General features: G+C 45.0%; 1 protein-coding gene across 1 annotated transcript in view; it reads left to right on the top strand.

The window, feature by feature from the left end:
* Positions 1 to 9,953: 9,953 nt before the first annotated feature.
* The window catches only part of CFAP221 (cilia and flagella associated protein 221), a 97,931-nt gene continuing 82,014 nt past the window's right edge, over positions 9,954 to 25,870 (top strand). Inside the window, exons 1-5 of the mRNA XM_034641996.1 lie at positions 9,954 to 10,138; positions 12,368 to 12,468; positions 20,842 to 20,928; positions 21,069 to 21,167; positions 22,997 to 23,097. Coding sequence (XP_034497887.1) covers positions 10,000 to 10,138; positions 12,368 to 12,468; positions 20,842 to 20,928; positions 21,069 to 21,167; positions 22,997 to 23,097 — 527 coding nt within the window. The 5' untranslated portion in view covers positions 9,954 to 9,999. The remainder of the gene's footprint in view (positions 10,139 to 12,367; positions 12,469 to 20,841; positions 20,929 to 21,068; positions 21,168 to 22,996; positions 23,098 to 25,870) is intronic.

The raw sequence follows: 25,870 nt of genomic DNA, 5'->3' as shown, positions 1-25,870 counted from the left end.
GTCTACGTAAGGGCCAAGGGCAGGCTGCTTCAACCCTGAGATCAAGACCTGAGCTGAGATCAAGAGTTGGATGCTTAACCAACTGAGCCACCCAGGCACCCTACCTGAGTGGATCTGTGAATGGCCTCAGCCAATAGAATGAGGTTGGAAGTGGTCTGAACAACTTTCAAGGCTAGGTCATAAGGCTAGCTTGTGCTTGACTCTCTCCTGGGACGCTTGTCTTCGGAATCTAGTGACCGTTTTGGGAGGAAGTCCAGGCCACGTGTGGGTATTTTGGCCTAGAGCCTCATCTAGGCTCCTAGCTGGAAGCTTTAGCATCAATCGCCAAATGATGCCTTCTGACAATTCCACCTCCCAGCTTTTGGGTCTACAAGCCATCTCTGCTGTGCCCTGTCTGAATGCCCTTCCCACAAAAACCATGAACGAGTAAAGGATTAAAGTTCTAAGCTACAATGTTTTAGGTAATTTGTTATGGAGCAATATATAATGAATACAACAGAAAATTTCTTAAAAATCCTACAAGACAAAAACCATTAACAGCAAAGTCAAATGAGAAGCTGAGGAAACTTTTTGCAACAAAAGACTGTAATATTGAAAGTCTGTAATATAGAAAGAGCTCCAGTGACCCAATAAGAAAAAAATCAAGAACCAAATGGAAAATGAGTAAAGGACATAAACGTACAGAAGAGGCAACATAAATGTCTTGTAAACATATGAAAGCATACTCACTTTTACTTATCATTAGAGAAATACAAAATAAAACCACAATGAAATACTACTTTTCACCCACTGGTTTGGCAAAAACATAAAGGTTTTATAATATATTCTGTTAGTGAGGCCATAAGGAAACCAGCACTTTGATGCATTATAAGTAGGAGTAAAAATTAAGAAAAGGCTATTGAAGGCAACCTGACAATAGTTATCAATATTACAAATGCACCGACCCACTGACCTAACATTTCTACTTTGGGGACTTTTCCTATAGATGCACTCACATGCATATGAATGAATGTATATACAAGTTTGTAGAAATGGTATGCACACTTATATAAATCATTACAACATTGTTTATACGGCAGAAGATCAGGAACAACCTAAACATTCAATAACACATAACTGATTACAGAAGTTACAGAATTTCAGGGCGCCTGGGTGGCTCAGTCGTTAGGCGACTGCCTTCAGCTTGGGGCGTGATCCCGGGATCCTGGGATCGAGCCCCACATCCCTGCGGAGCAGGGAGCCTGCCTCTTCCTCTCCCGCTCCCCCTGCTTGTGTTCCCTCTCTTGCTGGCTGTCTTTCTCTGTCAAATAAATAAATAAAATCTTAAAAAAAAAAAAAAGAAGTTATGGAATTTCTGCATCCAGAAAAAACAACGAGGAGGGGGATGCCTGGCGGGCTCAGTCGGTACAGCATGTAACTCTTGATCTCGGGGTTGTGAGTCCAAGCCCCATGCTGGATGTAGAGATGACTTTAAAAAATAAAATAAAATCTTTAAAAAAAAAAAGAATGAGATGAGGAGGTACTTCATGCACAGATATGGAATGATCACCCAGATGTATTTCTAAGGAGAAGAAGAGGAAACAGAAGAGTGAGCTAATTGGGCTTTTATTTTTTATTTAGTTATTTTTAAAAAATTATTTATTTATTTTTAGAGGTTGGGGGGCAGAGGGAGGGAGAGAGAGAGAGAATCTCAGGTAGACTCCCTGCTGAGCATGGAGCCCAACATGGGACTCGATCTTATGACCCTGAGATCATGACCTGAGCCAAAATCAAGAGTCAGACACTTAACAAACGGAGCCACCCAAGTGCCCCTATTTGGGCTTTTAAACAGGGGCTGAACTTATAAATGCAAGCATTCATATAATTGCTTGTGTGTGTATAATGTATAAAGATAAATAAGAATCCGGTGGGCGCCTGAGGGGCTCATTTGGTCAAGAGTCCAACTTTTGGTTGGGCTCCACACTCAGCGGGGGGTCTGCTTGAGATTCTCTCTCTCCCTCTGCTCCTCGCCCTGCTCACGTGTGTGCGTACACTCTCTCTCTCTCTAAAAATAAATAAATAAATCTTAAAAAAAAAAAAAGAATCTGGTAACATGGGTTACCTCTGGGAAAGGAAACCTGATGACTTAAAGACAAGGGTAGGAGGGAGATTATTTACTTCTCAGATTTTGAACCATATGAATAAATTGCCCACATTCCAAACATACATATATACACACACACACATATATATATATGTATCTGTATATATAAATTTAGATCTCACTTGGCATAACTCATTAATGACTTTATCCTTTTTTTTTTAAAGATTTTATTTATTTATTCGACAGAGATAGAGACAGCCAGCGAGAGAGGAAACACAAGCAGGGGGAGTGGGAGAAGAAGAAGCAGGCTCATAGCGGAGGAGCCTGATGTGGGGCTCTCCCGTAACGCCGGGATCACGCCCTGAGCCGAAGGCAGACGCTTAACCGCTGTGCCACCCAGGTGCCCCTATCCTTTTTTTTTTTTAATGACTTTATCCTACAAATATCTTGGAAGTCCTACCATGTACCAGGCAGTGTGCAAGGTGATGAGTATACAGCGGTTAACAAGTCAGCCTTTACTGAACTGATAGTCCAGGAAGACAGACATGGAGAGGTAAGCCCATTGGTCTAGAACCACATTCTTCAGTAAGTGCATTGAAGGGACAGCACCCAATGCTGGGAGAGAAGGTGGTGGGGTAGGATCTGATGTAGAAAGGGAAGCCAGGGAAAGCCCCTCTAAAGAAGAGATCCTTAGGCTGAGTAGAAATTAGCCAAGATTCCGGTTATTTATCACCATGCTATATCTATTCCAAAGCTTGCAGGCTGGAAACAACAACCATTTTATCATTTCTCATGACGGTTGGGGTCAGAAATTCAGGCCGGACTGGACTGGGCAGTTAAAGCAGTCACAGACCCACCCGCATTCAAGGGGAGGGCACAGGGACCCCATGAGGGGAGCGTCAGGATTTTCAGCCAGCTTTAACCCACCACACCAGGCAAAGGGGATGTGGTGAGCTGGAGCCCAGGGAGGGGTGCAGTAAGCAGAAGGTGGAGAGAAGAGGCCATAAGTAACGTCCCGTAGAGCCTTGCAAGTTGTGTTAAGGATTTTACATTTTCTTTCCTGTACAATGCGAAGACGCCAAGGAGTTTTAAGCAAGGAAATTAAGCATTCTCCTGTGCTTCTGAAGCTGACGCTTATAATTTATAGTTTCTATGCCTGTTTTCATACCTATTTCACTGACTTAGTTTGACAGGGGCTGGGATACCGTTTTATTCTGCTTACTGCAGACCCTCAGCAAAATAAATGGGAAATACATAAATGAATTGGTTAAATAATTGATCATGGGAAACAGCTGTAATTGTAGGGCATCATCAGTTTCGTGATTCTCAAACTTTACTGTGTCTGTGAATCTCTGGGGGATCTTATTAATATGCAGGTTCTAATTCAGTAGGTCTGGGGTGACTTGAAATTCTGCATTTCTGGCAAACTCCTGTGCTACAGTTCCCACTTGGAGTAGTGAGTGTTTAGAAATCATCGTATGTCAGGGGCTCAGTTGGTTGAGCGTCTGCCTTCGGCTCAGGTCATGATCCCAGGGTCCTGGGATTGAGCCCTGCATTGGGCTCCCTGCTCAGGGAGGAGCCTGCTTCTCCCTCTGCCCTACCCCTTCCCTCTGTCCCTCACCATCCCTTCCCCCAACTCACTCTCTCTCTCTCTCAAATAAATAAATAAAATCTTAAAAAAAAAAAGAAATCATTGTATGTCAAAATGCTCTCAGTGGAAAGAAAGAGATAATGGGATGCAGGTACCAGGCAAGCAGAGGTGAGATGATGTCATCCAGGTCCAGAACCTTCTTCCTGTCTCCTGGCTCTGCTAATTCTGCTCACCAGCTTTGCTTTCATGCTCAGGCTCGTGCTGGCCTCTGATGGCTGCTGGACTTCCAAGGAATCACTGCAATGTCCAAAAAAAGACAGATACTGTATTTATGTGTGTCTCTTTCTTAGGAGAGAGGAAGCGTTTTCCAGAGTTCCCCCAGAAGTCTTTCCCTAATGTCTCTGTTGGCAAGAGGATGGGGGTTCTATGACTGGCGTAGACTAATCACCACTGACTGCTAGAAGTGGGGATCTGGGGAACTGGGACTGGGGAGGAGCCTGAGCAAAGCTGGAAGATGGGAGTAGACAACCAGCAGTGTCCACTACACTCTAATATGCAATTTGGTGAATTGTACAGAGACTACATATTATATCTATATCCATATCTATATATCTATTTTATGTTTATCTTTATGTATAAAAATAGGGAATTCAGCACCATTTCTAAGGAAAAAATTTTAAGACAAATTAAAAAGTGTTACCCAATACTCATCCACGAGTGTACGGAAGAAAGCATTTGATGATTTAAGCTGAAGTGGAAAGGTCTGGGGCTGTGGGAAACAAAGTACTTGTACTAAAATCTACAACCTTGTTGGGGCAACAAAACAGAAAGAACTAAAACAACCTACTATATAAGCAAGTAGATTTTTTTCACCCACATGGCCAACAGTTACTGGGTAATCACTAGAAACAAAGATCTGTGTCAAGAGCTGTGGGAGATCCAAAGATAAGGCACGGTCTCCTCCTGATAAGAATTTCACAGTTTAAGACACACAAGTAATGATGGGTGCCACATATAAAAAGATAAGTGCCAAAAAAGATGCTAGAACAAAGTGTATGGAACCCAGAGTAGGGAAACAGTCCTTCTGACTCCAAGGGCTATGGGGAGGGTAGAAGATATCTCCAGACTGGCCTTGAAGGATGGGGAGATTTTTAATCAGTAATTATGGCAGTGAGGAAGGATTGGAGACCAGGAAGATGGGAAAAATGAAAATTCCCAGTGTGTGTGTGTGGGGGGGAACCACATACAGCACAAATGATGTGGGTGTGAGGATTCCTACTATAATTTCTTATCAACATGAAGCCATAAATAATATCTAGCAAATGTCAAGGCATACAATGAAAAAATGAGACAGAGACAACTCCTGGGAAGAGAGAAGCTTGAACCATCTGTGTAAGGAATAATGCCCATGCATGAGCAGGGTGGAATCGACAGGGCAGGAAGTCTGGGGAGCAAGTCCAGGTTTATGGTTTATAACTCCTAAATATCAGAACAGAAACAATTTCTTCAGTGAATAACTTGCAACAACAACAAAAAGATATGGAGGGAGCATCTGTCATTAAAAGACACCTAAATATCAGTTTATTGTAATGTGTGGGTTTTATCTGAATTCTGACTCGTACTGGCAACTCTAAACATGACATTTGTGGGGCAATTGAGGGTTGGGTATTTGAAGATATTAAATTACTTTAATTTTTTAAGGCACTGGCACTGATGTTATGTTTTTAAAGAGTTTTTCTCTTTTGGAGGTATATTCTGAAATATTTATGGATGAAATGATGCCTGGGATTTTCTTCAAAATAATACAGGGAGTAGGGGAAAGGTATAGACGAAACAAGATTGACCGTGATTTGAACACGGTTACAGATAGGTGTTGAAGGTTCATCATACTATTCCTCCTACCTTCGTATATGTTTGAAATTTACCGCAAAGAAAACGTAAAACAAACTATCCTGAAGTATTAAGTAATTCCTTGAATCAAGGTCGGGAAGTTCCGCCCACTGAGCTGGGGAGGCCCCGCCCCTTTGGGCCAGCCGCTCTCCCCCCGTCCGCTCCCTGGGGTGTATAGTGTCTCCCGACTTTCTCACTTCCCCTCGGGAATCCATGGCCCTCGCACCTCATAAGTCGCTCTCTCTGTTCTTCCCCAGGCCCCATAGACTGCTCCGAGTCCCCAGAACTCACCTCGAGCCGCTGCCCGGCTCCCCCCGCCCCACGTCGCTGGGGAGTTTGGTCGCGTCCGGCCGCAGACCGCTCCCCTCCCGGGGAGCGCGTCCTCGTCGTCATGGCGACGCTCCGAGCAGAAGCCGGCGCAAGAATCCCAACCCCGGAACCATCTCCTGTGGGAGCCGCCTAGGACCTGGGGCCAGGCGTGGCCCCCCTGGGCCGCCGCTGAGCTGCTGAGGCAGCCTGAACCCCGGGTGGGTGTCCCGCCGCAAGTCAGCCTGGGCTGGGGTCAGAGGAGAGGTCGGACCTAAAGGGTTAAGTGAGGATGGGGGGTTGTGCGTGGGTCTGGGGTCCACTCCTGACCCTAGCAGGAGAGGGAGTAAAGGGGCGCTGAGGGGAGCAGGCGTTTGGCTAGGGTGAGGACGGGGCGAGGGGACCAAGGATGGGGGTGTGTGAAAAGAGAAAAGGTTCACCCCGGAGTGAGTGAACTGGAGTAGGAGCTCTCGTGAAAATGGTTTCGCCCTCGTTCCTGCCCGATGTACAGGCAGGAAACTTGAGGGAGCCGAGGAGAGGGAACTGGAAAGAGAACTTGAGGCAGGAGTTGAAGGGATGGGGGGGAACGGGGTGGTGGAGGCTGTGCTGAGGCGTGGGGAATCTTCCCAGCCGCCGGTGAGAGGAGGGGGGAGGTAAGGGGAAAGGAGAAACTTTCAGAAAATGATTATTAAACATTTTCTTCAGTGTAGTCAGTGTATTTTGCTTACGTTGTGGATTGTGGAAAATCTAAAGCTATGAGCCTTCTCCAGAAACAAAACAAAACAAAACAAACAAGCACATGAAGATCCACATATGATTTTACATTCAATCTCAGAGGCATCTCAGAGCAGCCCCCCAAGCATGTACAAGGATCCCAAATTTAGAGACTTAGCTGCAGAAGCCAGCAAGATGTACGGGCTTTGTAAAGTGCTGTGTACAAGGCTAGAAATCATCAATACCCAATGAGTAGTAGGGGCACTAATTGCTGAAGACCGTTGAAGGGTGTTGGGGTCAGTGTGGACTTTATATGAAGAGGGTGGAACGTAACATGAGTGTAAAGGAAAAGCAAGGTGACAAAGGGTCCCCAGGAACCAGGACCCTAGATCGTACAGCAGAGCTCCTAGGAATGCCCTCTGTGGTGCGGGAGGAGGTCCACTGCTTACTCCACCTCCTCGTCACCCCAGAGACGGGCCCAGGAAGGTGGCCCACGAATGCCAGCGTCTCCAAATGTTAAAGGGGGTTTCATGGTCTCATGCAACTAAAGGACCGATTTGGAGAAATCTCAGAAGAGGCCTGTTTAACTCTTTACTTCAACTTTTTCCAATTTTGATTGCGAGCACCTTTATTTCCCCCTTCAGGTGCCCCTCCTAATAGCTCAAAAGCATCTCAGCACCACGTTTTGGGAAAAGCTCTTGAGAAGAGAAAATTAAGGACCACGGAAGGGTTTTGAGCAATGACACGATACTGGGTTGTGATGTGTGACACAAGATTAATGGGACGTCCCTGTGTGGGAATGGAGTGGCTAGGAGAGGCTGGGAGGCAGGGAGGGCCTGGTCCACGGGAAACCACACAGTCACAGAGGTACATTGTCAAAGATTGAGAAAAAGATATATGTGTGGTTTCTCATACTGGTACTGGTTTTTTCCCAGGAAATGACCTTTGGCTCTAAAAAGAAGACTCAATTTTTCATGATAAAATGGCAGTGGTGAAAACCCCCAGCAGAGAACTAAGCAATGCCGAAGAACCATTTACGAACACATCCCTCCTCCTTTTGAAAAGCCTAGTGGAAGAGCCCAAGAAAAGAAGAGCATTACCTAATCACCTTCTAGAATCAAGTAAGTGAGTAGAAAAGAGATCTGCTTTACAATTTACATCTTGCCACAGGATCCAAAGTCCAGAAAGCATAATGGGATTTTTGGTACTGATTTCTCTATATTGTTTTATAGGCTCACAATAGCTTTTATTATTAAGAACAATGGTTCTATTTACGTCCATCCACTCACGTGATAGATTCTTGTGGTGTAAATGAGTCACCAAGTTCTGTTGCTTCCACTTCCTCAAACATCTTACCTGTCTGTCCCCAGTGCCTGGTTCTTCATTCTCAGCAGGGTCGCTAGGATAGCCGAGCGCTCTCCTCTGCACCACCCTTCACACCCCGTCAGTTTCCTTTGTGCAGTCATGGCTGGCCCTGTCCCTATCCTGCTCAGATACTCTCAGCAGTTCCCTTGCATTCGGAAGAGAGCTGCAATTCCTTCACTTGGCGCTTGGCCCCCTCTGCTGTGGATGCAAGCCTGCCCACCCAGCTCCGTCCCCACGCTGCGCCCCCCTCATCCCCAGCTCCAACCACACCGTTACTCCTGCTCCTTTAAGACCACATGCACTTTATACCTTCTTGCCCTTTTCCATGCCTGGTCTTCCCTGCCCTGCACGTGGAAAGCCTAGTAAAATCCTGTAGCTAGTATGGAAGAGGCTAATCATTTTGCCTACATTATTCTCACTTAATCCACACAACATCAATGTTCTGTTTTTATCTTACTGGTGGGGAAGTTTGAGGCTCAGAGAGGTCAAAGGAATTCCCCAACCTGGCCCAGCTGGGTGGAGAGGCAGTGTTCAGTCATGGTAGCNGTCAGCCTGGGCTGGGGTCAGAGGAGAGGTCGGACCTAAAGGGTTAAGTGAGGATGGGGGGTTGTGCGTGGGTCTGGGGTCCACTCCTGACCCTAGCAGGAGAGGGAGTAAAGGGGCGCTGAGGGGAGCAGGCGTTTGGCTAGGGTGAGGACGGGGCGAGGGGACCAAGGATGGGGGTGTGTGAAAAGAGAAAAGGTTCACCCCGGAGTGAGTGAACTGGAGTAGGAGCTCTCGTGAAAATGGTTTCGCCCTCGTTCCTGCCCGATGTACAGGCAGGAAACTTGAGGGAGCCGAGGAGAGGGAACTGGAAAGAGAACTTGAGGCAGGAGTTGAAGGGATGGGGGGGAACGGGGTGGTGGAGGCTGTGCTGAGGCGTGGGGAATCTTCCCAGCCGCCGGTGAGAGGAGGGGGGAGGTAAGGGGAAAGGAGAAACTTTCAGAAAATGATTATTAAACATTTTCTTCAGTGTAGTCGGTGTATTTTGCTTACGTTGTGGATTGTGGAAAATCTAAAGCTATGAGCCTTCTCCAGAAACAAAACAAAACAAAACAAACAAGCACATGAAGATCCACATATGATTTTACATTCAATCTCAGAGGCATCTCAGAGCAGCCCCCCAAGCATGTACAAGGATCCCAAATTTAGAGACTTAGCTGCAGAAGCCAGCAAGATGTACGGGCTTTGTAAAGTGCTGTGTACAAGGCTAGAAATCATCAATACCCAATGAGTAGTAGGGGCACTAATTGCTGAAGACCGTTGAAGGGTGTTGGGGTCAGTGTGGACTTTATATGAAGAGGGTGGAACGTAACATGAGTGTAAAGGAAAAGCAAGGTGACAAAGGGTCCCCAGGAACCAGGACCCTAGATCGTACAGCAGAGCTCCTAGGAATGCCCTCTGTGGTGCGGGAGGAGGTCCACTGCTTACTCCACCTCCTCCTCACCCCAGAGAGGGGCCCAGGAAGGTGGCCCACGAATGCCAGTGNGTCACCCCAGAGACGGGCCCAGGAAGGTGGCCCACGAATGCCAGCGTCTCCAAATGTTAAAGGGGGTTTCATGGTCTCATGCAACTAAAGGACCGATTTGGAGAAATCTCAGAAGAGGCCTGTTTAACTCTTTACTTCAACTTTTTCCAATTTTGATTGCGAGCACCTTTATTTCCCCCTTCAGGTGCCCCTCCTAATAGCTCAAAAGCATCTCAGCACCACGTTTTGGGAAAAGCTCTTGAGAAGAGAAAATTAAGGACCACGGAAGGGTTTTGAGCAATGACACGATACTGGGTTGTGATGTGTGACACAAGATTAATGGGACGTCCCTGTGTGGGAATGGAGTGGCTAGGAGAGGCTGGGAGGCAGGGAGGGCCTGGTCCACGGGAAACCACACAGTCACAGAGGTACATTGTCAAAGATTGAGAAAAAGATATATGTGTGGTTTCTCATACTGGTACTGGTTTTTTCCCAGGAAATGACCTTTGGCTCTAAAAAGAAGACTCAATTTTTCATGATAAAATGGCAGTGGTGAAAACCCCCAGCAGAGAACTAAGCAATGCCGAAGAACCATTTACGAACACATCCCTCCTCCTTTTGAAAAGCCTAGTGGAAGAGCCCAAGAAAAGAAGAGCATTACCTAATCACCTTCTAGAATCAAGTAAGTGAGTAGAAAAGAGATCTGCTTTACAATTTACATCTTGCCACAGGATCCAAAGTCCAGAAAGCATAATGGGATTTTTGGTACTGATTTCTCTATATTGTTTTATAGGCTCACAATAGCTTTTATTATTAAGAACAATGGTTCTATTTACGTCCATCCACTCACGTGATAGATTCTTGTGGTGTAAATGAGTCACCAAGTTCTGTTGCTTCCACTTCCTCAAACATCTTACCTGTCTGTCCCCAGTGCCTGGTTCTTCATTCTCAGCAGGGTCGCTAGGATAGCCGAGCGCTCTCCTCTGCACCACCCTTCACACCCCGTCAGTTTCCTTTGTGCAGTCATGGCTGGCCCTGTCCCTATCCTGCTCAGATACTCTCAGCAGTTCCCTTGCATTCGGAAGAGAGCTGCAATTCCTTCACTTGGCGCTTGGCCCCCTCTGCTGTGGATGCAAGCCTGCCCACCCAGCTCCGTCCCCACGCTGCGCCCCCCTCATCCCCAGCTCCAACCACACCGTTACTCCTGCTCCTTTAAGACCACATGCACTTTATACCTTCTTGCCCTTTTCCATGCCTGGTCTTCCCTGCCCTGCACGTGGAAAGCCTAGTAAAATCCTGTAGCTAGTATGGAAGAGGCTAATCATTTTGCCTACATTATTCTCACTTAATCCACACAACATCAATGTTCTGTTTTTATCTTACTGGTGGGGAAGTTGAGGCTCAGAGAGGTCAAAGGAATTCCCCAACCTGGCCCAGCTGGGTGGAGAGGCAGTGTTCAGTCATGGTAGCTCAGTCTCCAGCTCTCTACCATCACTCTAGTGAGGCTGCCCCTCACCCATCATTCAAGGCCCGTCGCAAATGCTGGGAATGTAGTATTTTGGTGTGGCTTTTTCGTCCCTGTGGAACTTACTAAGTGCAAATTAGTATACTCAACTATTTCCGAGCACTAACAGAAAAATACCTGTTTTAGGTCAGTTTTGCGGCCCTAAAAACAAAAGTAAAATGTTCAGCATTTAAAAAATTTACCAAGTAATGTTCAGTACTTAACAAAATAACCTACAGAGATCGCTCATCCCCCGCGCCCCCCCCCAAGAAACACCATCCTGACCCCATTCTAGCCCTTTGGTTCAGCCCAAAGCTGATGATAGTGTCAGCTCACCTGGTAAGGAGCAAGAGTCCCAGTCGTTTCCTATGCGCTCCAGGTGTTTACAAGAATCACAGTGAGCTAAGCAATGGGGGAGGGTGTCTGTGGCTCCCAGGCTTGGGAAATAGCCAAAGGTGAAAGTCATCATTTGTAAGAAACTGAACAGTGCATTCGTATTGAGGGGGGCAGTTTAGTGGTTGGAATCAGACAGACCTGGGTTTGATTTTTAACTACCAGCTGTGGGCAAGTTGCTCAATCTTGTTGAGTCTCACCTGCACAATGGAAATAATACCCACTGCATAGGGCTGGAGTGAGGATGACGAACAAAGGCTGAGTGTAAGCGCCAAAGGCACAGAGACAATTGTGTGGTGGGTTCTCGGTGCCTCCTCTACACATCTCAGCTCCTGCCTCCTAAAGAGCTGGGAAGAGTTTTGTAGACCTGGACACTTTTGTGAGATCGGCTGTTTCAACCTTGTTCTCAAAACTGGAAGAAGAAAAAAAAAAGGCATTCACATTACGCTAATAGCCGTTTGAGACTTTACTGTTCAGAGCGATAATTATTCAGAGCTTTACGATTATTCTATCACGTTGTAATTCTATTCGGAGGAAATCCAGTGATAACAGGTAAATACCCAGTAATGAAACTAAACGCTTGGTGTTTGGATTCTTTGAACTGTGTACTCATTACGTAATAAGTCATCTCGGTGTTATACAGAGCCGCAAAGGTAGGGTGCATGCTCTCGAAAGCTCGTGTTTTATTATGAAGACTTGGACAAAACGTGAAGAGCAGATTATTTTAGTGGGTAATAAACAGTACATGTGAATTTGTATTGGGATGATAATATCTCCCAAACGATGTGTAAAAATAGAGGGTGAAATCATTAAAAAAAAAAATAGAGGGCGAGGCTGTACAGTTCATTTGGAATAGATCATTAATCTTGTTGACAGCTGTATCCTCTGTCTGAAACTTTCATAGGCTTAAAATATCCTACATTAAAGAAAGCCCACATTAATAGGATCTTCATTTATTTAATATTTTCTTTTATGTCTCCTCTCATGGTGTACTTCTCTACATTGTTTTTATAGAGGTTTATGCAACAGTCCTGAATAATAAGGTCATACAGGCAAAACCTGGCATATTGCATTTTGGAGGCTATGAAGTAGAAAGACAACACCAACAGATTCTGGTAGGTATTTTTTCAGTGGGTAATTAATCACAGTAATGAAATGACATGAATGTTCTGCATTTATATTACTCATTCATTTAAAGAGCAGCAGCATCTGCAGAAGCACAGATGTGAGTTGTGTCAGAAAGGTGGTTCTAGGATGAGAAATTTTAAAGCTGCACCAGTGTCCTTGGACAAGCTACTTGCCCCCTGCCAAAGGCTCCTCCTGGCATTCTTTCCAAACAGGTGTCATTGTGGACTGACTCTTGGGGGCTAACAACCGTGCTTGCTGTCTCACAGTGATAGTGTCTCACATGATTCAATTTTGTCCTTATACTAGCTCTGTGGAAGTTGTACTGTTATTCTCATTATGTAGATGAGGAAACCAGGATTCCAGAAGGTTCAATAGTTGGCTCAACGCACAGCTAGTAAGTGATAGAGACTGGCTTGGACTCTTAAGCTGCCTTCTTCCAAATCAGTGCCCACTTGCTCCAAGCCTACACAAAGGGAGGGGGGTATCCCTTTCCTAGAAGGCTTCAGTGAGTGTTCCGTTTCACCTGCTCAGGTCTGATGCCCATGCCTAAATCAGCCATTCTGGCCAGAGAGATTCTAGCCAGGTCTGGGTGGCAAGGGTCAGTTCCACTGGACAGTCTCCAGAAGGCACAGTTGAAAGGATGGACTGCAGTCCAGCACAGAGTCTCCTGGGTCCCCTTCATTGACCTGCATGTTCAGACTGGGTGGGCTTGGGGTGACTTCAGCATTCCTAACTCCTATGCTTATAGGGACCTGAACAAGTTTTTTTTTTTAAAGAGAGGAAGTGGGGAGGGACAGAGGGAGAAAGAGAGAGAGAGAATCTATAAGCAGGCTCCACACCCAGCCCATAGCCTGACACGGGGCTCAACCTCACAACCCTGAGATCATGGCCTGAGCTGAAATCAAGAGTCAGACACTTAATCGAGTGAGCCATGCAGGCACCCTGGGACCTAAACATTTAAGTCAGCTCTACAACCTCGGTGATCTCACATCGATCCCCTAAAGTCAAACTGAGCAGGACATCTCGGAACTACTCCCCCTGGGCTTTGGATCTGAGCAAAATGACCTCTGCGCATGGTTGGAGTGGGGCAGAGGCAGAGCCCTCTGAGCCCTTCCCATGAGCCCTCTGAGCCTCTGGCTTTGTACACGACATTCCCCACCTCTAGCTCTGTCACCAGCCACCACAAGAGTCTCTACTTTTAGATGTAATGCATTCTTAGAAGCCATGTCTCAAAGGGGATCATTTTAAGAAAGAATTGCAACTATTGTGTTAGATGGCTCAGAGCAAGGGGAAGAAGCTGGCAAATGTTGAAGCTGTCAGGAAGTGAAGTTAGGTTTCTATCAGGCAGTCCCCAACAAACAGAGGATGCCGTTTCTCTGCGTTCTAGTATATTGAAGTTGGTAGAGCAAGAATAAACCCAGAGAGAAACCTGTTAGGTACCAAGGGTTTCCCCTCAGGAAAAGGATTAGGATTTAAAATGGTGATTAGCATTAGCCATCAGGGAAATTCAAATCAAAACCACACTGAGATACCACCTTATGCCAGTTAGAATGGCAAAAATTGACAAGGCAAGAAACAACAATTGCTGGAGAGGATGTGGAGAAAGGGGATCCCTCCTACATTGTTGGTGGGAATGCAAGTTGGTACAGCCACTCTGGAAAACAGTGTGGAGGTCCCTTAAAAAGTTAAAAATTGAACTACCCTATGACCCAGCCATTGCACTACTGGGTGTTTACCCCAAAGATACAGACGTAGTAAAGAGAAGGGCCATATGCACCCCAATGTTCATAGCTGCATTGTCCACAATAGCCAAATCATGGAAGGAGCCGAGATGCCCTTCAACAGATGACTGGATTAAGAAGCTGTGGTCCATATATACAATGGAATATTACTCAGCTATCAGAAAGAACGAATTCTCAACATTTGCTGCAACATGGACGGCACTGGAGGAGATAATGCTAAGTGAAATAAGTCAAGCAGAGAAAGACAATTATCATATGATTTCTCTCATCTATGGAACATAAGAACTAGGATGATCGGTAGGGGAAGAAAGGGATAAAGAAAGGGGGGGTAATCAGAAGGGGGAATGAAACATGAGAGACTATGGACTTTGAGAAACAAACCGAGGGCCTCAGAGGGGAGGGGGGTGGGGGATTGGGATAGACTGGTGATGGGTAGTAAGGAGGGCACATATTGCATGGTGCACTGGGTGTTATACGCAACTAATGAAGCATCGAACTTTGCATCGGAATCCGGGGATGTACTGTATGGTGACTAACATAATATAATAAAAAAAATAAAAAAAATAAAAAAATAAAATGGTGATTAGGAAATCCACCCATCAACCTACAAAGATTGCATTTCTTAGAACACGGTGTCAAAGACCAAGGTTAATAAGTGGTTTTGGAGCTTACTTTTCCTGGTATTAGGTTTGCTGTCTCGGTGGTGATAGGTAGATCTAAAATAATTATCTTTCATGATTGCTCATTGTTTATAATAAATAATGAATATAATGAATAAACAATTCACTCCCCACCCCCTAGCTCCTTTGCTGTCCTTGTTCTCCCACCCAGTCTACTCCTACCCTGGGCAACCTCTCGTCTGCTTTCTGTTGGTATAGATGGAACTGTTCAGGACAGTTCATGTAAATGGAATCCTATAACATGTAGTCTTTTGTGACTGGCTTCTTTCATTTAGCATAATGTTTTCCGGACTTATCCCCCTTGTAGCATCTATCAGTACTTCATTCCTTTTTGGGACTGAATACTATTCCATTGTATGGCTCTACCACGTTTTGTTTATCCATTCATCAGTTGATAGACATTTGGGTGTCAACTCTGAGGCTATTATGAATAACACTGTTATGAATATTCATGTATGTATTTTTGTGTGGACATATTTTCAGTTCCCTCGGATATAACCGAGGAGTAGAAATGTTGGGTTGTATGGTATGTTAGTTTTCTGTGGCTGCTATAATAAGTAACCACAAATGGAGAATCTTAAAAAAACAGAAATTTATTCTGGAGGACAGAGTCCAAAATTAAGGTGTTGGCAGAGCTCTGCTCCCTCCAGAGGCTCTTGGGGGAGAATCTTGTTTTGCCTCTGGCAGCTTCTGGCAGGTATTTCTTGGCTTGTGGCTACCTAACTCCCATCTCTACCTCTACCTTCACATGGCCTTCTCTGACTCTGTGTCTTCTCCTCTTCTCTTAAAAGGATACATCATTGGACTAAGGCCAACCTGGGTAATTCAGGAAGACCCCAACTCAAGGTCCTTAACTTAATAACATCTGCAATGATCCTTTTCCCAAATAAGGTCACATTCACAGGTTCCAGGTATTAGAATGTGAACATACCTTCTTGAGGCCACCATTCAACTCACTGGTTTTGTTTTGTTTTGTTTTAAAGGAGATTGAAGCTTTTGAATACACCACAAAGGAGTGGCAGGCAGGACAGCAGAGGAGAGGCTGTTTTATTTTATCATGATTTTATTTGTATTTTTTTATTTGCATGTTTTATTTGCATTTCCCTGATAAGTAATGATGTTGAACATCTTTAGACCAGGAGCTTACTGGTCATGATATTAAAAAAAGCTTATGGGGGCTTCTGACTGGCTCAGTCAGTAGGGCATGTGACTCTCGATCTTGGGGTTGTAGGTTCGAGCCTCACAAAAATTTTTATTTACTTAAAAATAAAATCTTAAAAAAAATAGCTTGTGGAGGAGAAGCCACTTGAGATAGCCCAAAAGGAGAGAGAAATGGGAAGAAGATATTCAGGGCACAAAGGAAAACATTGAGAGAGGTCCAGGGTGCATGCTGCATATTTGGACACAGGTGTACAATCTGATTTACCTGGATTGTAGGGTTTGGGGAGGGAGATAAAATCTTCATTCTTTTGAAGAACAGAGACCATCTCTTTGGTACAGCACAATGCCTAACGCATAGAAGGCACTCAATAAACACTTGTGAATGACAATGAATTCACTTCATTGGAAGAGAGTGACTTGGTGAAGACTCACTCCAAGTAAATACAGTGTAAAGTCTAAATAATCATACTGCTTCTATCAGACATTAAAACAAACAGGCATAGATAAAAATACAAAATGATCTCATCTTAATAACATTCTGGGAGATCTTGGGAGGGCCAGCCTTCTGTTTCCACCAGCAAAGTTAAGCGGAAGCCTAAGGCAATTACCTTGAGATTCTTGCCAAACAAGGGGGGAAAACCAGCTCTGCTTTTATCTTGGTTTTGCTACAGGAAACTATGCAAATTGCCCAAGAATGGAATGATTGAATGTGGGTTTAAAACCACAATAAATTGTTCATTAACATTTGAGATTGATCTCGATCTGGTTAAAGGATTTAAAGCATTTTACTTGGTTTCATAGTGAGATCAATGCTTTGACTTACTTTAAAATTTGAGAGAATGGTTCCCAGGTTTCTCAAAACAAAGACCTCTTAAATTCATTTTTTCCCTCTGCAGAAAGATTTTGTTTGTCTGGAAAACTATACTTATTAAGTAAATAATTAGTCAGGTTTCTCATGAGACAACCAGTGTTGATGTTGCCAGCCCAAAACAAAACTGTTAGCCCATACAGCCTTAGCTCACATAAATTAACAGTTCCTTTAGGCTTTCTGAAATAATGATATTAGTTTTCAGTTCCCTATTGCAGCCTTTAACACCCCCCCCATATAGCCAAATAATATATCTTTTATTATCATAAGTGGGATCTATGTTGTTTAATTCTTTTTTAAGCTTTTTTCTAATGATTTATCTGCATTTTAGAGAGAGAGAGTGTATTCACACAATACACTCTGGTTGGGGGGAGGGACAGAAGGAGAGGAGAAGCAGACTCCCCACTGAATGTGGGGCCAGATGTGTGGCTTGAACCCAGGACCCCGAGGTCATGACCTGAGCCACAATCGAGAGTCGGAAGCTCAACCAACTGAGCTGCCCAGGCGCCCCTTTAATATATTTATATTTATATTTATATTTATATTTATATTTATATTTATATTTATTTATATTTATATTTATTTATTTAGAGTGCACAAGTGCGGGGTAGGGGGTGGGGAGGAGGCAGAGGGAGAGGGAGAGAATCTTAAGCAGGCTCCATGCCCAGTGTGGAGCCCAACACGGGACTTTTGATCTCACAACCCCAAGATCATGACCTGAGCTGAAATCAAGAGTCAGATGTTCAGGGGCGCCTGGGTAGCGCAGTCGTTAAGTGTCTGCCTTTGGCTCAGGGCATGATCTCGGCATTCCGGCATCAAGTCCCACATCGGGCTCCTGCGCTGGGAGCCTGCTTCTTCCTCTCCCACTCCCCCTGCTGTGTTCCCTCTCTCGCTGGCTGTCTCTCTGTCACATAAATAAATAAAATCTTAAAAAAAAAAAAAAGAGTCAGATGTTCAACTGACTGAGCCACTCAGGCACCCCCCCCCCTTGTTGTTTAACTCTTTAAGAAATTAATTCAATATTTTCTTATTGGTAATTTTTTATTCATTTGACAATGTAGATATTATCTACTGAATTCCAGTGCTCATCCTTCACAGACACATGAGTAGTAGGCATGTTTGAATTTGCTCTGCCACACTCAGGTTGGGGGAAGCAACAGGTTTCTCTCTCTCTCTCTCTCTCTCTCTCTCTCTCTCTCTATATATATATATATATTTTTTTTTTTAATCAGGTTGTGGCCCAGCCCTCACCCACAGGTGCTGGCTGCATCTCCAGTCTCCGGAGAGCCAGTGCCTGTCTCCCACTGGGGACCATTCAGGAATACAGGAACGGTGCTTTGAGCACAGACCTCTGGTCTTCAGCCCATGACGCTGCTTGTGCAAATTGACCTAAACCCATGAAGTGATTTCTCATTGTCAGGTAGATACTGAGTATCTGACCCTGACGGGAGGTGGGAGCCAAAGGTCCGCTCCCAGCAGCCTTGCTACCGGGTATATCTGTGGCAATGAAAACAGGTCCGAGAAGAAATCCTGCCGTGCGTATGACACTTACTTATGCAAGCAGGCAAAAAAAAAATGACCATTCTTGCGACCTCCGGGAAGGCCCAGCCATACTCCTTGCCAGAAGCTTTGCTGGCAGCAGATACAGTAGCATCCAATGGTAGGATTGGCCAACCTTCCAAATGGCTGACAGAATTTTTTTGTGCTGTGCAAAACGCAAGACCTAAGGGAGTCCTGAGTCTTTGAAGGTCACTCTAAGGGATACTGGGCTCCGGGCTCACCAGATTCTCAGATTGCTTTTGTTTAAGAGCAGGAATGGCTGTATGAAAGTTCTAATTAGTACATCTCCCTGAACATCCCTTGTGCTAATATTGTAGACCCCCCAGTGCCAGCTCAGGTGAACAGTATTGAAAGGCTCTGAGTCACCACCTCTGGAGTATGGACTCTGGATTAGGATCTTGCAGTGTCTACTAAGCACTCCTGGAGTGCAGATTACTGATTTCTTCTAAGGTTAACCACCGTTGGGATACATATTAAAAACAGTCCCCCTACACCCTTGTTTGTTGCTGTCCTTACTGGATTTTTTTTTTTTTAATGACAGCAAATATAACCACCTCTACTCCCAGTTCTTCCTGGATTCCAACTCCAGGACCCCCCTTGATGACAAGCATGGGGACAGAGTTCTCTGTCAAGGCTTCCAGGCTCTGGGGCTGTATCTACCTTCCCATCCCCAGGCAGGTCCCACCTCCCCAGGATTCTGGGTGTGATGGGCACAGGCCCCAGGCATCCGGTTGCAGCATAACTGTCCCCCCCAATTTCTCTTGGAAGGGCCATCTTGTGGGTGGAGCCCCAGGAGACCACACCTTCACCAAGACTGCCCCTGTGCAGGGCCCTTTGGTGGTCCAGAGCAGCCTGGAAAACTGTTTTGTTTTGTTTTTTTTTAAGGCTTTTAACATAAAGAAAAAAGAAAAGATATGCCAAAACAGGGCAAAAAACAGGGTCACTTTAGGAATGTTCACAGGTGACAAATAAGAACTTTTAACAAATGCAAACACCACTGTAACCTCATCAGAAAATAATGTCTGAATTTTTACTTAGGCTTCAATGACCACGAGGCCTTGGGCAGTAGGCCCTGTGACAGGCCCAGCCTCTGGCCTGGACTTTGGAACCCAAGGCTTCTTAACTGTCCCCTGGCCCAGGTGAAGCCCAGATGCCCAGATCCTGAGGTTCTTGGTCCCATCTCAAGCAGAGGGGGAAAACACCTCTATTTAGAGACCCAGTTAATTACTGTAGCAGGTTGTCCTGCCTCACAGGGGTGGCTTTGTCACCATCAGAGAACTCCTGACTTCCGACTTCTTTTCCATTTGCCCCAAGGGTGGATTGGAGGCTGCCCTAGCCATACTCTTTTTCCTAATTTTTTTTGACCACTCTAGTGTTGCTGGGCCCCCGGGATCAGTGGCATGTAATTTGAGGAATTGTGGGAGTTGACTCTTAGGATTCTTAGTTGAATCACAGGACGAAATGGAGTTGTGAAAATTCATTAATGAAAGGAAACCTGGTTCATAGCAGATTTGGGAGGCTAGCAGGGGGAGCTGTTACACCCCACCACTCTTCTGTGATTGCAGATAGTAGGAAGAGATGTAAGTCCATACTTTAGTACTACTTTACTACCCCAGCAGGAGGAAGGAAGGTTTTCTTTCTTCCCCAGCAACAGCCCAGCCAATAAGAGACCGTCACGACTCAGCCAGTGAAAAGTCCCTATACTTCAAACTCCCAGTTTACTCCAATGGACTTTTTGTTTATAATAGTCCCCACCCCTGCCTCCTGGCTCCTCCTTTGGTCTGGGACTATGGTTAGGCAGCAGCCTGCTTGTCCTAGCTTGCAATTCTCTGCTGTTCCTGAATAAACCCACTTTTTGCGGGCAGAATAACTGGCAGTATTTTTATTTTTGAGGTTAACAGAGCTCAACAAAAAGGCGCACATGCTAACAGATCAGGATTGGGGATGAGGGGTGTGTAGATGAAGGTACATTTTGGGGCCACAGGCTCTGGTAAAGTCCCTAATCTGGGAAGAAAGCACTTGGGTGTACTTTACCATCCTTTAAAGGGTGTTGTTTTCAGGGCACCCGGCTGGCTCAGTTGGTAGATCATGTGACTCTTGAGCTCAGGGCTGTGAGTTCAAGCCGCACATTGGGTATGGAACCTACTTAAAAAAATTTTTAAAGTGGTGCTGTGTTTATTTTATTATTCTTTCAATGGTGTACTATGCCTTTCAAATCTTCGAAAAAGTTAAGTAATAAATTCTATCTTCTCAAATCCCTTTAGGAACAAGAGTAGAGATAAATAAATGAGGTGACTACGCAGATAGCTAAAACGGTGTTTTCTCTGAGTGCTTCTCTTTCTCTTGCAGCACCTGGTCAATATTTCCAATGAAGACATACACGTGCACATTATACCCCCTCAAACCAAATACTTTCAGATCAAGTATGTGAAGAAGGTAAGTCCTGTCTTATTGCCTGTTCTCCGGGGTTCTCTCTGTTGGGTTGTGGCTTTCCATGTGGGGTGCTGCTGGGGACGGGTGTGGAGGGTGCTGCCACCACAGCCCTGCTGTGTACTCTGGGCCCACTTGTCTTCTAGGAACACCACCTTATCCCCGGCTTGTCCCTCACCATCACCGTCACGTTCTCTCCAGATGAGTGGCGGTACTATTATGACTGCATCCGGGTTCACTGTAAGGTAAGTTTGCTTAAAATTGGTTTTTTAAGGGTAAGGGACGGGAGGACATCAAAATTTATATCCTGAGGGAAGAACAAAGGGAAATGGAGTGATAAGTGTGAAGTTTCTCACCCAGCAGGCGTGTTCCTTGGGCAGCCAGTGTGAGTGGTATGGAGGGTCCTTGTCCAGTGACTTGGGTCCTGGGTGTGGAGCCATCAGGAACCAGGGCAGAGCCATGAGACATCATTTGCTTTAGGTTTTCTGCCTGCCCTGGCCCAGAAATCTTACTTATCATGTAGTGCTAGGAGTTGATAAAGACTTTTCAAATAGCTTAAATGAACTCCTTTAAGTGTTAGGCCACCAAATTAGCAGGACCCCCAAATTGTGATTATAAACCCCAGGGACTGGATGGCGTTGTGTGGGAATGTCCTCAATGGCAGCCCTGGGGGTCTGCGGGGAGGTAGGAGCCTGGATGGCCTGACCCCAGATGGCTGGACCGGGTAAGTCCCTGTGAGCCTTTTCTAGGTCACCGAATTCATCCTGTGGCCTCCGGGCAGTGCCAGCTCCATGTGCTGTCAATTCCTCTCTTCACATGGTCCCTGCCACGCTTCCCTTTGCTCTTCTAGGTCCAGTTCTTGCAAGTCAAGAGTCCTTAAGGGGAACTAAGTTTAATTTTTCAAAACTAAAATGGAAGAGTATGTTTTTAGTAACCAATGAGTTTCAATCTTTAAAAAAAAATTGAAAAGCTAAACTAAAAACAAAAGTAGAGTATGGCTTTCAGAAGGAGCGTCTGCGGGGCACCTGGGTGGCTCAGTTGTTAAGCGTCTGCCTTCGGCTCAGGTCATGATCCCAGGGTCCCCGCATCGGGCTCCCTGCTCAGCGGGAAGCCTGCTTCTCCCTCTCCCCCCTGCCCGCTTGTGTTCTCTCTCTCTCTGTATCTCTCTCTGTCAAATAAATAAAATCTTAAAAGAAAAAAAAAAAAGGAGTATCTGCATGGAGAAGACGAATCTCGAGGGCAGGCATGGCACCGAGTGCCAGGGCCTGTCTCCTGCTACTCAATGGTAATGCTAACAATACCTTGCACATATGTAGTGCTCTTGTCTCTAATTCTTAAAAATACCTTTATTTTTTTTTAATTTTTAAAAAAGATTTTATTTATTTGAGAGAGAGCGAGCGAGCAAGAGTGCACGAGCAGGGGGGTGGGGTAGAGGGGGAGGGAGAAGCAGACTCCGCACTGAGCAGGGAGCCTGACGTGGGGCTCCATCCCAGGTCCCTGAGATCATGACCTTAGCTGAAGGCACATGCTTAACCACCTGAGCCACCCAGGTGCCCCTTAAAAATACCTTTAAAGTGAAAGCAGAAGTATCCCCATTTTGCAAAGGAAGAAAAGAGGCCTGGAGAGGCCTTGTTCGAGGTCATACATTAAGCAGGACGGCCAGCAGCCCTCTGTGCCTGATGTCAGTTCATTGTTTCCTATTCAGTGCTGTCTGGATCAGCTGACTCTGGTTCTGTTTCTCCCGGGCTACTACATATTGTGTCGGCGTATAATTTTCTCAGCTAGAAGCAGGTAGATTACTGCCTTTGTATCTACACAAAAGCATCATTATCTTTAGCTTTCCTGGATAATAGTGAATATCGCTTCAAGGAAATGTACTTAAAATTTCTTACACTTTGTTTATAACTAGGAAATCTCAATATTTCTAATGTTAAATGTAAGCACTCAGGTTTCTTAAGGAAATATTTTTTAGTGATAGAAAACAACATAAGAAATAAAGTAGCTACGAGTTCATCTTTGAAAATTATAGCCTCTTGTATGGTAAACTTGACTTTCTTTTCCCCATTAATTTTAGGGAGATGATACTTTGCTTGTTCCCATCCATGCCTATCCTGTCGTGAACACACTGGACTTTCCCTCATTTATAAATCTATCCAACGTTGTCCTGGGTGAAAGGTGAGTTACCAAGATGAACTACCAAAATGTCCTAGGTTGTGAAAAGTTAAGGGATATGCACATAGAAACTTAGATTTCTATTTTCCCTAATGGCAGGTTATGCTTGTAGCTGAGTTAGACTGGACTTATAGTTGAAAAGGCAAAACAAGTGGCTCCTGGGTGGCTCAGTTGTTTAAGCATCTGCCTTCAGCTAAGATCATAGTCCCAGGGTCCTGGGATCGAGCCCTGCATTAGGCTCCCTGCTCACTGGGGAGTCTGCTTCTCCCTCTTCCTCTCCTTCTCCTCCTGCTTGTACTCTCTCTGTCTCTTCCTCTCTCTCAAATAAATAAATAAAATCCTTAAAAAAATTTTTTTAAAAGGCAACACAAAAACAAAAGCCCCTGTCAAAATATCATGAGCAAGAAAGTGAATTTATTGGGCCATTTAACTGAGAGGTGCAAGGTGGATCTTTAGGCATGGCTGGGTCTAAGGGTTTAAATCAGCTTGCAGGAACTTGACTCTCTCCATTTCTTGGTTCTTCTTCTCTCTGCTCAGGCTTCTTTTACAAAAGGCTCCCCCATCATGGGGGTAAGAAAGCTGCCAGAAGCTTCAAATACTATTGGCAACAGGGGTTTGGAGGGACTGGAGGGATTGGGGATGTTCAAGCAAAAGTCCCAGGATTGAGTCTTTTGGACCAACTTGGATCTCATGCCCATCCATTAACCAATCTCCGTTTTGGATGAGAAAGCAGAGAGAATAGAAAGTCAGTATCCAAGCCAGATCTCAGATTCCTCACCTCTATCTTATTGGAAAAATAGTTAAAGATTCCAATTGTAATCTAAGATATGTCTTGGTTTTTTGTCAGTAAATATTATTAAATACCTACTACCTGTCCCTAGAGATGGGAAAAAATGGATACTGAGCTGTTAGAGATATATAATGGCCGTGCCAGTTGTTAATACTTCTGTACTGGTTGGGAAATATATACTGTCCTGAACTCCTCTCCCTCCGTCCCAGCTGCCCGGCACCTGTCCTGCCCTTCCTGCCACCTCTCAATGATTCAGCAACTAAGTTGTTAATACCTAGAGATTTGGGGGTTGGGGGAGGCATCTGCAGGACACAGTCCCAGCCTTATAGCCACTCTAATTGAGTACTGCCTGGAAGTCCCAATTGATTAATACTTTGATTATCACCCACGGCAAAAAGATAAATAGACAAACGTTCTGATTCTGAATGTCTTTGAGTCTAGTGGGGATAGAACCATGGTTAGTCACACCAATCGCTAAGTGCTGTGTGTGCTAGACACACACATGGGGTCCTGTATGGGCCCAGAAGATGGAGCTGACTGGAGAGATGGGGGTGATCACTCCTCACTCCTCTGGCGGTGACATCTGGTTATCCTAAGAGGACTCCATAGAGTGGTGGAATATGAGGATGGCATTCGAGGCAGGGAAATCGTATGAAGCCTTAGTAAGAGCAGAGGCATGCACTGTTCCTTGTAGGTGATATGGCCACCAGAGGATTTTAATCCACCCAGGAGCTGGCGAACACTAGACGTCTCTTGCTACAAGTCCAGATGGTGAGCAAAGACTGGGCTTCAGCGTGCTTTGGGGCTGAGGGCAAGTTCAGGTGCCTCCCGCAGCACTGAGCAGGGGGATACAAGTTACTAGTGACCAGACAGCAGGGCTCGATGGAGAGAGGGCCGGCTGAACCCTTTGGGCCTGGGGCGGGGCAGGGGGGTTTGTGCCTATGGACTAAGGTGTATGAGCTTTCGTGCCCTTCCTTTTTAGTTTTATCTAAAGTGAAACCCTCAAATTTATTCTGGAACAATTGCCTTAGTTCAGCTGATGTGTGACCCTCCCCCCTGCCACACACATACCTTCCCATGACCTTCTGACCCTTCATCTCTCTTCACTTATTTTTCTTCAGCAACGCTTTAAGAACTGTAAATAAATAATACATGTAAAAGGATATCTAATCATCTGTAAGGTTTAAACAGTAATAATATAATGAACACTGGCTTTAACACATGAAACATGATCAGTAACTTTGCAGCTACTATTTGGGATTTTGTGATAATCTTTTCTTTATTTTAATAGTTTTGACACATACCTGGGCGCACCCCTAAATAACACATTGTTTCACTTTGCCAGTGTGTACTCTTTATATAAATGGAATCACACTGTATGTAAGTTCTTTTGTAACTTGCTTTTTTGATTCAACGTTATGGTTTTGTGGTTTCACCATGTTAACTGACCACTACTGTGGTGTCCGCTGAATGGACTGACCACAATTTTTTTTTTCTGCTTTAGTGCTAATGTACTTATGGGTTGTTAACACTTTTTTTTTTTTTTTTTTTTGGCTGTGACCAGCACTGACTGCTGTTGTATATTCCTGTTCGTGGTCTGGGGCACATACTCTAGACTTTCTCCAGGGTAGACATCTAGAAGTGGAATGTAGGTCTAGCACAAACTCGGTGTTACTATGTAATGCCGAATTGTTTTCCAGAATGGTGGTACCCATTCACACACCCACCTTCAGTGCATGAGAATTCCTGTTTTCCTACATCACTGCCAACAATGGGTATTCTCAGAGTTTGACACTTTCACTGACATATATTCTTGGCCCCTTTCTGTCCCATTCCTCTGTTTATTTTGCCTTCTCCCTCCCCCCTCCTCAACCTTCCCGTTTTCATCCAGGCCTTGTCAGTACTAAGTGGCCTGCAAAGGTGAGTCCTTCCTGGCTGGACCCCCTCACTCTATGCATTTTGAGGCCAAACATAGCTATTTCTTTT

Source organism: Ailuropoda melanoleuca, chromosome 2, assembly GCF_002007445.2.
Source record: "Ailuropoda melanoleuca isolate Jingjing chromosome 2, ASM200744v2, whole genome shotgun sequence".
In the NCBI taxonomy this organism is placed as follows: Eukaryota; Metazoa; Chordata; class Mammalia; order Carnivora; family Ursidae; genus Ailuropoda; species Ailuropoda melanoleuca.
The sequence above is the reverse complement of the archived record's forward strand: the minus strand, read 5'-3'. Positions and strand labels throughout refer to the sequence as shown.